General features: G+C 48.9%; 1 protein-coding gene across 5 annotated transcripts in view; it reads left to right on the forward strand.

The window, feature by feature from the left end:
• KSR2 (kinase suppressor of ras 2) overlaps window positions 1-16,872 on the forward strand; it is a 485,372-nt gene that overhangs the window by 380,345 nt on the left and 88,155 nt on the right. For 3 of the 5 annotated variants that reach the window (XM_059876166.1, XM_015475495.3, XM_059876165.1), the window contains 3 exons: window positions 4,130-4,197; window positions 7,306-7,424; window positions 16,524-16,692. In XM_059876166.1, coding sequence (XP_059732149.1) covers window positions 4,130-4,197; window positions 7,306-7,424; window positions 16,524-16,692 — 356 coding nt within the window. Of the gene's footprint in view, window positions 1-4,129; window positions 4,198-7,251; window positions 7,425-16,523; window positions 16,693-16,872 lie in introns of all 5 variants that reach the window. The other 2 variants (XM_059876167.1, NM_001206862.1) reach the window with 2 other exon arrangements.

Genomic DNA, 16,872 nt, shown 5'->3' on the forward strand with positions numbered 1-16,872 from the left:
CCACGCTGGGGAGGAAGAGGGCCAAAAGAAGGGAACGCAGAATTGGGTGTGTTCGCACTTCACAAACTGCAAGGGATACAATTTATAAGAAATAGAAATAATTTTCTAAAAACTGATGAAGACTTGGGACTTCCCTGATGATCCAGTGGTTACGATTTCACCTTCCAATGCAGGGGCCACAGGTTCAATCCCTGGTCAGAGAGTTAAGATCCCACATGCCTCATGGCCAGAAAACCAAAACATAAAACAGAAACAATATTATAACATGTTCAATAAAGACTTTAAAGAGTAGTCCACATCAAAAAAATTTTCAGAAAATTTGATGGAAACTATTCATGTTCCCATGCCAGGAGCAATCTGGGGGCATTCCCTTCTGCTGGGCTACCTTCCTGTTTCTTTCTCTTCTCCTCTCTCCCTCCATCTCTCCAGTGTCTGTTCAGCATGTATCAGGCATCAGCCACCAAACCAGGCACTGACATCAGGGTAGGAAAGTTGCTGCAAGGATGCGGAAGACCCAAATCCTGCCCCCAAGATAAATTCACATATTTAATTTTCAGACAGAAAGGGTGTCTCATTTGGCCAGCAGCTAGCTCCTTTGGAGAATGAGATATCCCACGTAAGCAACTTTTCTTGATAACTGAAGCTTATCCTGTTAGCCTTTGAAGTTGAAAAAAATGAACTGTTTTCCATGAAAGTTTTAAATAAATCCTTACCAAGTGTCCAGGCTGCCTGAGGCTCGTGTGACATTTCCTGTGTGCCCTCAAGTGTGCCTTAGCCCTGCCTGCAGAGACATTGACCTATTTGCCATCCAGGTGGGCACCACTCAGACATTTTCTCATTGGATCCTCATGGCAGTTCTGCCTAGGAGGAACCTGGAACTTAGCCAGGCAGGTGGATGCCTCCTTGGTCTGGAAAAGGTAAAACTGTGACCCAGGCTCAGGTCAGCTGGATTCTGAAGCCCAGGCTTTTAACCTGGAAGCACATATGACCTTTACCTGGTGCCTTGAGTTGATCAGAGCTACCACCCTAACTTGCAGGGCTCCTCAGGGCCATGTCTGGTACGGAGATTTGTCCAGAGCGGTCTGCTGTGTCCTCCCCACCTCTCCGTTTTCCTCCTTGTGGAACGGAGCACATGGAGGACCCAATTCCTTAAGGACTGTGGGATCAAGGGACACGTGAAGGACAAGGAACAGAAGGCTTGGGTTTGATGTGAGAGCTTTGGGGCAGACCGTGTAGGTGTTCCAAACCTCCTGTAATAATCACGGTGACTTAGTTGGGCTCCCTTTTTTCTACAGACCCTGAGACAAAGATCTGGAGACAAGTAGTTTCTTTGAGAGGTGAGCCAAGGCCATCCCAGTGTGAGGGCGGGTGGGGGGTAGGTGTTGAGAAGTGAGAGAGGGACGGGAAGGGAATGCAGCCTGTCCTGGGTCCTAGAAGAGCAGGTGACGGTCATGGGCACCTGGGGTCCAATCCCTTGACAATACACCCCTGAGTTGTCCCACAAATTGTTAGTCTGTGGAACACTGCGCAAACTAACACTAAACAGAACTCCCACAGTAAAAACAAGAGTACCTGCAGCTTCAAGTGCTCGTCCTAGGCACCTTACCTCTGTTGTGTCTTTCATCTCTACTGTCCTGTGAGACAGATGCTGTGATTGTGCCCACTTTACAGATGAGAAAACTGAGGCTCAGAGTGGGTCAGCGACTTGCCCAGCTTGTCACAGTCAGGAGGTGGTGGTGTCAGGCTTTGAACTCAGATTTGTTCAGTATATTATCCTGACACCATTTCCTTTTACTTTTTTAATCTGTTTATTTAGTGGGGGGTATATGGAGCAAGGAGAACCCTGCCTTCTGGAAGACTTAGGCATCCAGACATCTCCTATCTGGGAAGTAGAGTATGTCCCTCTTCTGTGTGGTCCTTGAGCTCTGGTGTGCATTTGCTGAAAACCCACACTCCCAGCACTTCCTGATTCAGAACCCAAGAGGGTATGCCTTGGGAATCTGACTCTGAAGTAGGTGGTCTACCGATAAATTGCATGCTAGTGGCTCTTCTTTCTTAGCCAGTGAAAAGGAAAAAATCTAATTTTGGGTGGAATTGTGCGTGTTTCCTGCTGGAAAAATGATTCTTCATAAATGAGGCATGTCTGGCCTCAGTCCCTGTGCCCACTCCCCTCCAGGGTCTGGGTGATTCCACTGCCAAGCTCATCCTACTGTCTGGATCAGCAAGTCCTGGATGTGTGGGCTCTAGTTTTTCACATGAGAACCTCTGTGCAAGGTTTAACTGTCCGGGCATCAGAGAACGATCTCTTGGGGTTTCTGCAAGAGCAAGGAGGGGCCATGCTCCCGGCCCTGGCACTGCCCTCTGAAGCCATGACTGGAAGGATGCATGTTCCATCTCCCACCTTGCAGCCAGAGGTGGAGGAGGGCTGCTCCCTTCCTGCAGAAGACGGAAAGGAAGATGCCAGGAGGAGACAGGAGATGGCTGAGGTCACTAGGGCTCTCGCCTGTCTCGTCCTGATTTGGACACGGTCCAGAGGTAACGTTGAATTGCTTGCCCTCGCTTCATGGTGCTGCCCATGACAGGGAACAGGGTGCTTCACACCTGCCCATCAGCCTTCCAGCTGGGTTTGCTCAAGAAGACTCCTCGGTCGGGGGTGGCAGAAAGGAACAATCTCTTTCTGGAAGTTTCTGGAAGTTGAGCTATTTGAATCAGGGAAGAGTACAGAAACCTCTTGATCTGACTATCATTTGTCATCAGCAGTCTCCCCAGTTCAGGCTCATTCATCTGACCCAGTCACAGTTGTCTAAAGCGTCTGATTTCTTCCGGGTGTTTGTGGGATCAAATACAGACTCTCATACTGGGGCTCTGCCCACCTCCCGTTCCTCAAATCTTCCTTTCACTCTGGTTCTCGTTTCAGCATCAGCCTTTAACTTCTGACCCTTGAATCCATCAGGCTTGATTTTGCCCCCTAACCTTTGTGCCTCTGGAGCCTTTCCCCTCCCACTCCTGTCATTTTCTATCTCATTTCCCTGCATTATTTTTCCACCATCTTCCCACACTGGCAATGATCTGATATTTATGTGTTTATTAACTGTCCCCATAAACACAGGGGCTTCATCTGCGTGACTGTTGTGTATGTCCCCAGGATGTATTTGTAGAATGAATCAAAGGCTAATTTCACACTCAGCAGGGCTTTCCATAAGGGCTTTGATGCAACACTAGTTATCTCCAGGGGAGCAGGCACCTTCCCTATGGGTCTGAGTCTGGGCCTTAGAAAAGAAAGAGAGAAAACCAGGTCATAGTACCCTTTGAAATCTGACAAAGGTATGGGGAAGAGCAAGGTGACATCTTGGATTTGTCCCAAAGGAAGACATTTTGCCTCTAAACTCTTATGCCAGTAAAACTTAATACCTGTTACTAATCTCATCCTAATTGGAAGTCTGGGTTGGCTGTCTCCTATAGAATGAGCCTTTAAGAAAAAAATGAGGCTGCCTCAGGCACCACTGAGCCAGGGTTTCTGCCAGGACAAGTCAGTTAATCTCAGCTTTTCTATCTGTAAAATGGGAAGAATAATACCTATTTCATAAAAGTGCTTTAAAGATCTAATGACTTAACATCTATAGAACGCTTGATACAATGGCTGCCAAATGAGTCTTCAGGTAAGCAGGTGGTGATTGAATGATGACAAATATAGACTGGTAGATAACAATGTCTTTCAAAGCCTGAAGGCCAAGTGGATGTTGTTGGTTAAACAGTTGCTTCCCACTCTTGGACTACCCAGGACTGACCTGTGAATGTAGGATGGCAGAAAAACTCTCTCCAGAGTTAATCTCCTAGGTTCCCGGGGTATGCCTTTGCAGTAGCTGTCTTATCTCACCCCCACGTCTTGGTATCCATAGCACCCAGAGCTTTCTGAACCATTGGTGTGTCTCATCCACCCATCCATCTACCCAGCCATATATCCACCCACCCATCTATCCACCCATCTATCTATCCATCCACTGATCCATTTAAACATCCATCTATTCATCCATCCATCCATCTATCCATCCACTCACCCATCCATCCATCCACTTGTTCATCCCGACATCCATACACCTATCCATCCTTCTCTCTTTTTCTCTCTCAGGTTAAAGTGCCACAACAAATGCACCAAAGAAGCCCCGCCTTGTCATCTTCTGATCATCCACCGAGGAGGTAAGTATTTAACACTTCCTGCCCTGGGGTAGTAGTGGGGGTTCCTGCAGGCCATCTGAGATAGCTGTCCATCCAGGTAAATTTTGGAAAACCCCTTGATCCTTAACCGTTGCCTGCCTCATTTCTTTCCCTCTGACCCCCTCCTCCTGATATCTGTCTCCTTAATCCACCCCAGTGCCTGTTCTCCCTATTCTTTGTCCTCACTCTGGTCTCCTTGATAGTTTAGCCCCCAGATTCATCTCCCCTCCCTAATTCTTTTCTCTCATTCTTGTCCTCTCTCCTAATTTTTCACTCTCCTCTTTTTCCCCCCAGTCCTATTCCTTTCCTTTCCCACGTAAAAAGAATACTAGCTGAGTGTTTTTCCACTGTGTGCTCTTCAGACTCAGTCAATTGGCCCTGTAGAAATAGGCACAGAGAGGGGTCTTGATCGGACCTGTTGGTTTGGGTCATCCATCTTCTGTCTCCTGGGGCCTTGGGAGTGCCTGGGCCAACCTGGCTGGGCAGGGAGGTAGCCAGACACTGCCTCTGGGAAGCCACTACCAGCCTTCCACCAGGCAAAAGCAAGACCAATTTAGTCGGAAGGAAAGACTATAAGGAAAGTTTTTTCCCTGCCTGCCAAGAATACAATAGGAGGCCTTGTAGTCCAACTTTCAAAATGTAGTTCTCCTGATTCTTGGGGTAGTTTTTCCATTATCGACACTGTACTTCATCTAGTGGGGGACTCTCTAAGCCTGTATTGTTCAATACAGTAGCTACCAGCCACATCTGACTATTTAAATTTAGGTGAATTACAATGAAATAAAAATTTAATTACTCAGTCATACCAGCCACATTTCAAGGGCTCCGTGGCCACATGCAGCTACTGTACTGAACAGTGCAGACATAGAACACGTTCATCATCGCAGATATTGGCCATCGCTGGTCCAGACCCTTACTCTTCCAGCTGTGGCCCGTGGACCAGCAGCAACACGGGAATCACCTGGGAGCTTGTTAGAAATGCACAACTTTTGGTCCCACTCCAAACCTATCGAATCAAAACCTGCATTTTAAACAGCATCTACACGTGATTCGTCTGCACTTTAAAGTTAAGAAGCACTGCTCTGGAGTAGAAGTTGCAAACTCAGATGCCTGCCAGGGTCAAGCAGGTGAATGACAGATGCTGGCCAGACGGGGCCATGCAAAGTGGAGAGAGAGCCCAGGCACCTCCTAGAGAGGATGGCCACTCCAGCAACATGACTTGCATTGTACCACTTCTCATGTTTCTAAAAAAGCCCAAATGGCTTCATATGCCGTATACTTACTTTTAAAAGTTGTGCGTGTGTGCTAATTCACTTCAGTCGTGTCCAGTTCTTTGTGACCCTATGGACTATAGCCCTCCAGGCTCCTCTGTCCATGGGACTCTCCAGGCAAGGATACTGGAGTGGGTTGCCATGCCCTCCTCCAGGGCATCTTCCTGACCCAGTGATCGAACCCCAGTCTCTTATGTCTCCTGAATTAGTAGACGGGTTCTTTACCACTAGCGCCACTGGGAAGCCCATGTAAACAACTTATTAAAATTATGAAAATACTTGCTGGCCCCCTCTGGCCACCCGCCTTCTCTAGGTTGGGTGGAGGCTTAGCGCCAACTTTGGGGAACACAACTTGCTAGTCCTTGTCCTCCTCCTCCACCCCTCCCAGTCCTCCTGGTCTTGGGTCAGCGTAGGCTCAGGGCAACCTGCCCTGTTCTCAAATGAACCAAAGGAAAACTTAAAAAAGGAGGCAGATGGCTGCCGAAAGTGCTGGCTCGTCTTCCAGAGCCAATGGGCCATTGGTTTTCGATGATCTTTGCATTGCTTTCCTCCAAGAGGAAATTGCAAGAGAAGGAAAAGTCTGCAGCTCTTTCCTCTTGCCCCTTCCCACCTCACATCCTTAATTAAGAACCATCTGTTCCTTGAGCAACTGTATACACACCCCAAGCCTATTTTAAACCTGAACTCTCACTGCTCTGGAGACCTTGTCTTGCAAAAGATTCTTTGGGGAAAATCACCTCCCGCTGGACACCCCTCCGTGGTAGCCTGCTGGAGTCCTGACTCCCACGTGGAGACCAGAACCAGCCTGCTGGGAGGTGACCCACTCTCAGACGCCAACATCTGAAGAAGGGCACCCTCCTGCCCACCTACCATCAGGGCCATGCCCCCGTTACTCAAAGAACAAACAGGAACCTTCCAGCACTCTGCTAGCTTCTTGTTCTACCGGCCTCTCTTTGGTAGGAAGTTGAAAATATAGTTGGTTTCCATGGTGATGGCAGCTCAGGCTTAAGAGAGAAATTAAATCCCTGGGTCAGTCCAAAGCTGTAACTTTCTCCCTAACGGCCCCACCCACACAATAAAAAACAGCTAACCAGTAGCATTACCAGGCATCATATTTGCATGTGAGCTTCGCCCCTCCCACAGCCCCTGTAAACAGTAAGTAACCAAGGGCTCACAGAGAGGGGCTCAGGTGGCACGGTTGGAGTCAGGACGCGTTTGTTTAGCACCGCCTGCTGGTCCAGCTTTGGTGTGCCTTCAGGGATGGATGCAGAGGGGAGGCTGGGGGAGCCGAGACTTCCCTTCAGGGATCCCCAATGCCCTTGTGTAGGACAAGTGTGCTTTGACAGGCTAGAGGCCGCTCGGGCCTGAGAAATCCCACCAGTGATGCAGGACGGTCCTAACACACAAGCTTAGATGGGGGAGGGACCGGTGGCCATGATGAGCTGTCCACTCATGATAGCGCCTGAGAAATCTGGAGCCTCCTGTCTTTCAAAGGAGGTACAATTCTGAAATGAACACCAATGTGAAACAATTATGATCCTGGAGAAAAAAATTCTGATAGCTTCAGTTTCATTATTAGAAGTTTTAATTGTCTAAAGCTGTATGTTGACAGCACGAACATCTTAGAAACCGCAGAGGACGCAGGTAGTGGGGAGAGTGTCCCGCTACTGTAACACAACACAACAACTATCATTTCTCAGCAACTCCCTTCCAGCCTTGGGGGTGGGCCTTTGAGGTGGGGTCTGCTCTCCTGGCATCGTTACAGAGCAGAAGTGGTACTTAAACTCCCAAATCTCTGTCTTTACCCCTACGGATCCAGCAAGGTTAGTCCGGACAGAGTCCGTCCCGTGTGACATCAACAACCCTCTACGAAAGCCACCCCGGTATTCGGACCTGCACATCAGCCAGACGCTCCCCAAAACCAACAAAATCAACAAGGTGAGACTGGGGTTCCCCTGGGTTCAGGCTTGCTGGGTTGGGGCACTGCCAGATGCGGAGCAGGAGGGAGGAATGTTCTCGAACAGGACTCGGTGGCTTGATCTGGGAGCCTTGCCCTTACTTCCCAGCGCCCCTGGGCTCTGTCCTCATTCTGTGTGGTTTGTGTCTAGGAAAGTTTTGGGGGGCATCCAGCCATCAGTGCAGAGCGAGTGTGCCAGAAGTCTGTCTGATGTAGAGAGAGGGCACCTGGCAATGAGAATGAATGAACATGTTGATGGGGGCACAGTAGGGATGGGAGGAGAGCCTGAGAGGGGATCCTTAGTGGTCCAGGCTCCACCCTCTGCTCTGAGCTGTTTCATCATCTGCCAGGATGAGCTTTGCAGAAGGTTCTGAACTCTCTGACACATCTGTTGAATCTAATCACCCCAGACAAAAGTCAGTTTCTGAGCTCCTGCTGGAGACCAGGTAGATGGATCTGTGTGGAGGCCCTGAGCTCTGAGCCATAGCCGATCTGGTTGGCTTCTGACTGGTTCTCAGATGACGGTCAGCAGTGGGCCTCTCTGTGTGTCTTTCTTTCTAACATGGCCTGGAAATTTCCACTGGGGATTTCCTCATTCTTTGTTTGATCTATGGGTTGGATGACACCAAAGGGATCCCAGGGACACTTAAAGCCTCATGGAAGGAAGAGGTAACACATGCCAGCAGATGATTTCTCAAGCCCTATGGTGCCTCCATGCATTGTGTGGAAGGTGGATAAAGTGTGGGCCAGTCCATGTGTGTGGACAGTCACCCACCCGGATGAGCATCTCTGGCCACTTGACCTCTCTGGCAACCATACTCTCCCTTCTGTGCATAAGGCTGGGGAGGGCCTAGCCCCCTCCCTAATCCATTCTCTACACAGCAGCCAGAGTGATTCTTAATGAATGTAATTTGAATCATGCCACCCTCTGCTGAAAAACCCTCCTGTGGATTTCTATCAAGTGGAGGAAACAGTCAACCCCCTTCCTGCAGTCTGCAAGCCTCCATGCACAACTGGTCCCTCCCTCTTTCTCTGACCTCCCTACCAAAGCCCCTATGTTCTTTCTGTCTCTAGCTGTCACCTACCGCACTGGGTCTCAGTCATGCACCATCTGGCTCCTGTGGCATCGTCTTAGGACTTGATGATACACTTGGCCTCTGAAGTCAGGCAGACTTGGCAGCCAGTCTTGGCTTCCTCCACTTCCTCGCTCTTAGAGTCTCTGGGCAAGTTACTTAATATCTCTGAGCCTCAGCTTTCCTATGTGTAAAATGGGCATGTTCCAGTTATCCACAGCTGTGCAAACCAACAACCTCAAACTTAGTGGTGGACATCAACAGCTTTTTAATTACACTTGTGGAAGCTGTGGGTCAGGTATCTGGAAAGCAGTACAGTGGGGATGGTTTGTTTCTGCTTCATGATGCCCAGGGACTCAACTGGGAAAGCTGATGCAGCTGGGGGCTGGAATCATCTAGAATAGGGATTGGCAAACTATGGTTCACAGGCCATATCTAGCTCACAGCTTGTTTTTTTTTGTGTGAATTAAATTGTGTTGGAACAAGCCACGTTCATATTTTCTATGGCTGCTTTCAAACTACAACAGCAGAATTAAGCAGTTACAACAGAGATCACTGGCTCACAAAGCCTAAAATGTGTACTAATGAGCCATTTAGAGAAAAAACTTGCCAACCCCTGATCTAGAGGCTCCTTCACTCACATGTCTGAGCTGGGATGAGTCAAAGGCTGAACTCAACAGAGGGTCTCTTTGGGAGCAAGTACACACAGTCTTGCCTTGTGGCTTGGGCTTCCTCACGATATGGCTGCTTCAGGGTAGTGAGGCTCTTCTTACACGGCACCTCAGGGCTTGCAGAGCAACTTTCTCATCCAACAAGCTGGAAGCTGCGAGGCTTTTGTAACCTAGCGATATAAAAGCCCCAAGCACTGTCTTGGCTTGTCACTAGCCTCGGGGTGTCAGTGTGGGTTCTGCTGTACTGTACTGATAGAAGCAGTCGCAAGCGTGGGTTCTGCTGTACTGTACTGATAGAAGCAGTCGCAAGCCTACTCAGATTTGAGGGGAGGAGGCATGGCCCCACTTGTCAATGGGAAGCGTCCAAGGAATTTGTGGCCACATTTTTTAAATGTCTCCTGCTGAGCAAGAAGAGTACCAACCTCAGAATGGCTGTGAGGATGAAATGAAATAATCAGTGTAAGGCGAGGCACTTGGGAGAGGTTCCTGGCATGTGGATACGTGTCCAAGAAATTCTAGCTATTTTTATAGGCTTAAATCTTGGGCTTCTAATCACAGTGTCAGGCTGGGTCCACTTTTCCTTTATTTTTTGGTAAAATACGTAGGTCTCTAGGGGAGGGTCTCCCCCTTCTGGAGTTGGGGTGCTTATGGGGTTCCGGTGGTGAGGCTCCTGGGCAGTAACTATAACCATCCTTTCCTTTTTGACCTCTTGAGGGGTGAGTGGCTCAGAGCCATCTTGAGACCTTTCTCTCTGGCTTTATAGACACAGTGAGCCTCTTGGTGTCAGGTGGGACAGAAACATGGGTCAGATAGATCGGTGACTCTGACATTGTTCTGCTTGTCTGCCAGCAGGAGAATTTGATAAGAGAAATAAATTAACCTCTATTTAGAAAGTGGCTTTGGCATGAAGGTGGACAGGAGCTATCAGAGAACTGGGTTATTTTTTCCCCCCTACTTCTGTTCTCACTAGCTTCACACAGATTCTTTCTGTCAGGCAATGATGTGGTTAGTGCAATAGATATCTGAGCCAATTTGGTCTGAGGATTTCCTTTTCGTTGCTCTGTCTCCTCTCTCGTCTAGCTCTGTCAATCTAGCTTCATAAAAACCTAGCCTGTTCACCCAGCCTAATGGTTTGAATGTGCATTTTGGAATCAGAAGGTCTGGGCTTGAAACTCAGTTTCTTCATACACTCTGTGACCGAACCAAGATCCTTCTGCCTTTGTTTCCCTCTGTGTAAAATAGGCATTCTAATAATAGATGTTTCAGGGGTTGTGGAGAGGATTTGGTGCAGTGATACATGTAAGGGATTTAGTCCTGACACTGGATCCTCAGGGCATGGAAGAGCTCAGGGATGAAGAGAGACAGTGGGGAGGAGAAGGAGGAACAGAAGGAGGAGTAGGAGGAAGAAAAGGGGTGGAGGAGGAGGGAGAAGAAGAGAAAGAGGACGGGGGAGGAACAAGAATAGGAAGAAGAAAGAAGAGGCAGGAGGAGGAAACGGAAGAAAGAAGAAGGATGTGGAGGACGGAGGACATGGAGGAGAATGAGGAGATGGAGGAGAAGCGACAGCAGCAGGAGCATCTGCCGGCTCCTGAGGGGTCTAGTCTGTAAGGCGCATGCTTCCACATCAAGGCATCAAAAGCCCCACCTATCTGGGTGTCCGAAGCTGAATATCTGCCCACTGCAGGGAAGCTTTCTGGAGTGGCTGCCTACTCGCTGTCCTTTTCAGCTGGTTGCAAGGAACAGAGCCTCATCTCTGCTAGCTCAGCACCAGGAACTGTCTCTTGGAAGGATTGGGCATGGGGCAATAAGAGAAAGAGGAATCCTGGTTAAGGAGCTAGGGCTCATGAAACTGGACGTAGAGGACAGAACTGTGCTCAGGTCAGCAGCTCAGACCCCCAGCAAGACCATGGCTCACTGTTCTGGTCCTCCATCATGACAGTGGTTGGCTACTCTTTGTGGGTCCCCTCTGGTCTGTAACTGTTGACTGTTTTCCTCATCCTCTGCTCTCATCTTTTCTTTCCATCTTCACTTCTGCAGCCATAGAAGCACTCCTGCTCCTTGTTACCTCAGCTGATTTGTTTTCTGGCCTGTTGTGGCTCTTCTGTCCCCTTCAACCTCATCTCCTCTCCACCTTTGCTCTGCTTTCTGCTATTCTTCCTCTTAGACCCACTCATCTGTTTATTCCAGGTATCATAGGTCATTAACCAGCTGCTGTGATGCCCTGACTTTTGGTCCTGAGTTGGGAGTGGGCTTTGGAGGTCACAAGACAAGTAAGGCTGTTTAGGAGACTCTGTTGGGTTGGAAGTGGAGAAGGATATGGCAACCCACTCCAGTATTCTTGCCTGAATATTTCCATGGACAGAGGAATGTACGTGAACTGTAGCCTGGCGGGCTATACAGTCCATGGGGTCACAAAGAGTCAGACACGACTGAGCGACTAACACTACTACTACTACTTTTGGGTTGGGGGGTGGGGACAGTTTCCCTAGGAGACAGATTCCATGGGAGAGAGTTATTATCACTGCCATGTCAAAGTCAGTGCACAGCTGGTTGAAGGGGAACCTGGGAAGCGAACATACTTTGTTTGATTCTCAGAGTCAGATGTGAGTTCTCAATACTTGGTTCAGCCTTCTGTTTCTGCTTCTGGGCTGGAGATGGGGACCTGGGCTACTAACTCTCTGTATGACTCTAGCACATCGCCCCCATGTCTGAGTCTCAGCATCCCCCTCTACAACATGAAATGGGGTGTTGGATGGTTTCTGAAGGATGTTTCCACATTTTAGCTGCACTCAGAAAGAGGAATTACGCCATTAGCCCTTCCCTGCATGATCTGAGAGAGTCTGAGTTTCCTTCTGATGGAAGACAACCTCCTACTGGGACACAGATCTGGGTCTGGCCCAAGGAAGGAGTTTCCCCTCCCATTTAGCTGTTCTGCTGGGGAATGTGGGCACTATATGCACATTTCTCTTCTGCTGATTCTGTTGATTCACATCAGCCCTGAGCCTCAGATATGAAAGAGACTGAATTCCTGCCTTAACTGTTTCTTCCATAAAGACAACTTCTTCTTGCCTCCCTCTCTTTGTCTCACCTTCCCTCCTTCCTTCCTTTCCATTCACTGATACATATAACATTTATTAGCCACCTCTTATGTTTTTGTTTCTGTGCTAAGTTTTGCAGATTCCAAGATAAATAAGGCACAGTCTAGTAGGAGGACATAAATCTTTTCTTCCCTCTCTCTCTCCTTATCCATCTCTCTCTTCATTTCTTTCTATTTTCCTTCCTCTAGCACACATTTTTCAAGGGACCACGATGAGAATATGGAGCTTCTAGCCTTGAGGACTGGAGAAGGCAATGGCACCCCACTCCAGTACTCTTGCCTGGAAAATCCCATGGGCGGAGGAGCCTGGTAGGCTGCAGTCCATGGGGTCGCTGGGAGTCGGACACGACTGAGCGACTTCACTTTCACTTTTCACTTTCATGCATTGGAGAAGGAAATGGCAACCCACTCTAGTGTTCTTGTCTGGAGAATCCCAGGGATGGTGGAGCCTGGTGGGCTGCCATCTATGGGCTCACACAGAGTCGAACACGACTGAAGTGACTTAGCAGTAGCAGTAGCCTTGAGGACAAAGACAGACAAGCAAGCTGAGAAGTGATGGTGTTGAAGCAACAGCAGAAGCCAAGACCAGTACCAGAGCAAGCTAGTACCAGGCAGGGCCATTCCCAGGAGGAGGAACGTGCTGACCTGGTTGGTTGAGTGGGAGGTCAGGGGAGCTTCATGGAGGAGGGGCAATCTGAGCTGCATTTTGAAGAAAGAGTAGGCATCTTCCAGGCCGACTGGACAAGGCTGGGAAGATAGTGTTAGTCACTCAGTCTCTTTGTGAACTCATGGACTGCAGCCTGCCAGGCTCTTCTGTCCATGGAATTCTCCAGGCAAGAATACTGGAGTGGGTACCCATTCCCTTCTCCAAGAGATCTTCTAGACTCAGGGATTAAACCCAGGTCTCCTGCATCGCAGACAGATTCTTTACCATCTGAGCCACCAGAGAAGCCCATTCCAAGCAGGAATAATAACATCTCCCAAGCCTTGGAGATGTGAAATAGCCTGGTTTGTGTTGGGAACTGTGGGCCATTTGATGTGACTATGGCAGTCGTTGTGGGAATGAGAAGAGGAAGTGATGCGAGCCCAGGTCCAGCCTGAATGTGTGCATCATGAACCAACATGTTCATTTAAACATGCTCTGTCATTTGAGCATGATCTGTATGCCTAGTGGGACACTGTTTTTAGCACAAACCTTTATGCTTTTTAAATAAGGATAATGTTTTTTTTTGCAGAGCATCTGTGGAAACTTCTTTGCCCATCTATGAGTAGAAGTTCAAAGAAGAGAGTCTTGCTAGGATGGATAGATGCCTGACTTTCATTTCCCCTTATCCCTCTACTGACACGGTCACTGACTTCCTCTGAAAACCTCCTGTACCCTCTTTGAATGTGTGGTAGCTTCACAGCCCAGCCACATAAACCTTAGCCCACATGTCACTGCCTTATTTTTCCTTACATTAACAAGTCTGTTGCCAGGAACATGTAATTACCATTTGGTAAATTAGGATGGAGCAAGAAGGCTGGCCTCCTGATACCTTACTATTAAAATCAGATCAGAATTACCTCCAAGGTGGTCTTGCGTGGAAGGTGGCTGGAATGAACTAGAGCATGACCTTGCCTGGAATAGGACTTTGTCCAGGGCATGTTTGTAGTTGCTTGATCCACAAGAGCCTCGGGGGGTGACAACCTACCTGTCCTTCAGTAGATGGTTGATCAAATAAACTGGGTACATCCATATCATGAAATATCACTCAGCAATAAAAAGGAACAATCCATTGTTGCATGCAGTAACTTGAGTGAATCTCCAGAGAACCATTCTGAGTGAAAAAAAAGCCAATCCAAAAAGATTACGTACTGTATGGTTCAATTTATAGAACATTCTTGAAATGACATTATAGCAATGAAGACTAGATTAGTGGTGCCGGGGAGAAAAGATGGGAGGGAGGGGTTGTGAGGAGAGAGAAGGAAATGGGTGTAGTTAGAACAGGACAGCATGAGGGATCCTTCTGGTAATGGAAATGTTCTGTATCTCGACTGTATCAATTCAGTGTCTGGCTTGTCGTTTTATTGTACCCTAGTTTTGCAAGATGTTATCATTGGAAAAAACTAAATAAGAATGCATTGTTGTTGTTCAGTCTCTAAGTCACGTCTGACTCTTTGCGACCGCGAGAACTGCAGCACACCAGGCCTCCCTGTCCTTCACTACCTCCCAGAATTTGCTCAAACACACGTCCATTGAGTCAGTGATGCCATCCAACCTTCTCATCCTCTGTTGCCCCCTTCTCCTCCTGCCCTCAATATTTCCCAGCATCAGGATCTTTTCCAGTGAGTTGGCTCTTCACATCAGGTGGCCAAAGTATTGGAGCTTCAGCATCAGTCCTTCCAATGAATAGTCAGGGTTAATTTCCTTTAGGACTGATTGATCTCCTTGCAGTCCAAGTGACTCAAGTCTTCTCCAGCACCACAGTCGGAAAGCATCAATTTTTCATCACTCAGCTTTCTCTATGGTCCAACTCTCACATCCGTACATAACTACTGGAAAAAGCACAGCTTTGACCGGGATCCCTTAAAACAGCATACGAAACTGCAGCTATCTCAAATTGAAAGCTTAATTGCAAAAATAAATGCTGTCACAAATATAATTGCTTCCATTTATTGATAAGAAAATGCCTTATCCCAATGCTAGGGATTTAGGTACATACATCACCTTAAACTTCACAACAGAGCCGCACAGTGGGTGTTCTCAGCCCACGTGAAGGACGAGGAGAGACTGAAGCTCGAAGTGGGGAAGTCACTGATGTGGAGGCAGTATGACCTCATGGGAGTGGAATGACCTCTGGGAAGCGGGCATGCACAACCCGGTTGAGCACCCACTGGGCCTCCAGATGAGGAATGTCTGTTCCCCACCCTCCACTCTTCTATGCTCGTTGGTATTTGCTATACAGACTCTGGAGTTTGGCAGGTAAACACACCTGTTGACAAAATCAGATCACACAAAACCATCCTTGGGTACCTGGAGCCATGCTGAGTGGTGGAGCTCTGAGTGATTCAGGGACCAAATTATCCATGTGCTGTGAGTGAACAGATTAAGGTACCCCTGAGAATGCTTAGCTCTGCCAACTTTGAGAGGCAGGAACCTCTTTCCTGGGATGCTGAGGTTTGCTAGTATTTATTCCCATTTTACAGAGGGCAAAACTGAGGAATGGTGAGGTTGGGCATTTTGTTCAGGATGCATGGGGAACAGGTGGCTGTGTTTCCCTTTTCTTCACTCGGAATTCTGCTCTTATTACTTTCCTGGAGCTGCAGAAACAAATTACTGCAAACTGGGTAGCTGAGACAAAAGCCATTTGCTCTCTCACAGTCTGGGGTCCAGGAGCCTGAGGTCAAGGTGTCAAGCGGGGTTGGCTCCTTAGGAAAACTCCAAGGGAGGATCCATTCCATCCCCTTCTCCTGACCTTCGGTGGCTCCGGCAGTCCTTGGCACTTCTTGGCTTCTAGAAGCATCAGTCCCCATCCACCCGTCTTCACAGCACCATTTCCTCTGTGTGTCTTTCCTTTCCTGTTTCTCATAAAGACACTTGACATGGGATTTTATGCACCCCACCCCACCCCAAATCCAGGATGGTCCCATCACAATTAGGTCAATTACTACGATTCTGAGTAGACGTGTCTTGGAGGGGAGACAGTATTCAGCCCACTGCATGGCTACTGGCCCCACCCTGGCCAGCGCCATTCTGGGGATGTGCACACAGATTCTGTCTTCATCTTGGCCAGAGGAGGCTGTGCTGATTCCAACCGAGATGCGAGCAAAGATGCTGCAGGCTGGCTCTCGCACTCTCTCCTGAGCTGTCAGGCTGTTGATTCTTTAATAAAACACTCGGGAGGAGAGGCGTTAGGATGGGAAGAGCTCTCTGGGCACCTTGGCATGGGACTTTCCAAAATCAAAGAGGCCCGAGGAGTGTGGCTATCGCCCGCCTGGCTTTCATTGCGTGGTAACCTTCCAGCCCGGGCTCCAGGCAGTGGGCAGGAACTTGACTCGAGCGACTGCCTTCCACAGCTGGATGCAACCCGGTGGGGTGGGGGAGGCAGGTGGGATTCTGCTGGGGGTTGTCTGGTGGTTGAGGAAAACAGAGGAGGCACTGAGGATGCAGAGGTGGTGGTCTTCCCGAGCAGCTCAGCCTCACTGCTGCAGTGTCTCCGCCTGCCCCTGCCCCCACCCCGCCCTGTTTTCTTTCTTCAGGACCACATCCCTGTTCCTTACCAGCCGGACTCCAGCAGCAACCCCTCGTCCACGACATCCTCCACGCCCTCCTCGCCAGCGCCCCCGCTCCCGCCCAGCGCCACGCCGCCTTCTCCCCTACACCCTTCTCCACAGTGCACAAGGCAACAGAAGAATCTCAGCCTGCCAGGTACCTCCTGCGCGTGGGAGGTCATGGGGTGAGCAGTCGGGCTCGTGCCAGGGCCGTGTCCAGGCCAGTCCGCATGAAAGGTGTTGAGTTGGCAGCGTATGGATTAAGCCTTACCATATGCAGGGCAACTGCTGCATAGTCCCTTATGTGATCTTTAGAGCAGTCACAAGGTAAGTAGGA

Source organism: Bos taurus, chromosome 17 (genome assembly GCF_002263795.3).
Source record: "Bos taurus isolate L1 Dominette 01449 registration number 42190680 breed Hereford chromosome 17, ARS-UCD2.0, whole genome shotgun sequence".
Lineage (NCBI taxonomy): Eukaryota > Metazoa > Chordata > Mammalia > Artiodactyla > Bovidae > Bos > Bos taurus.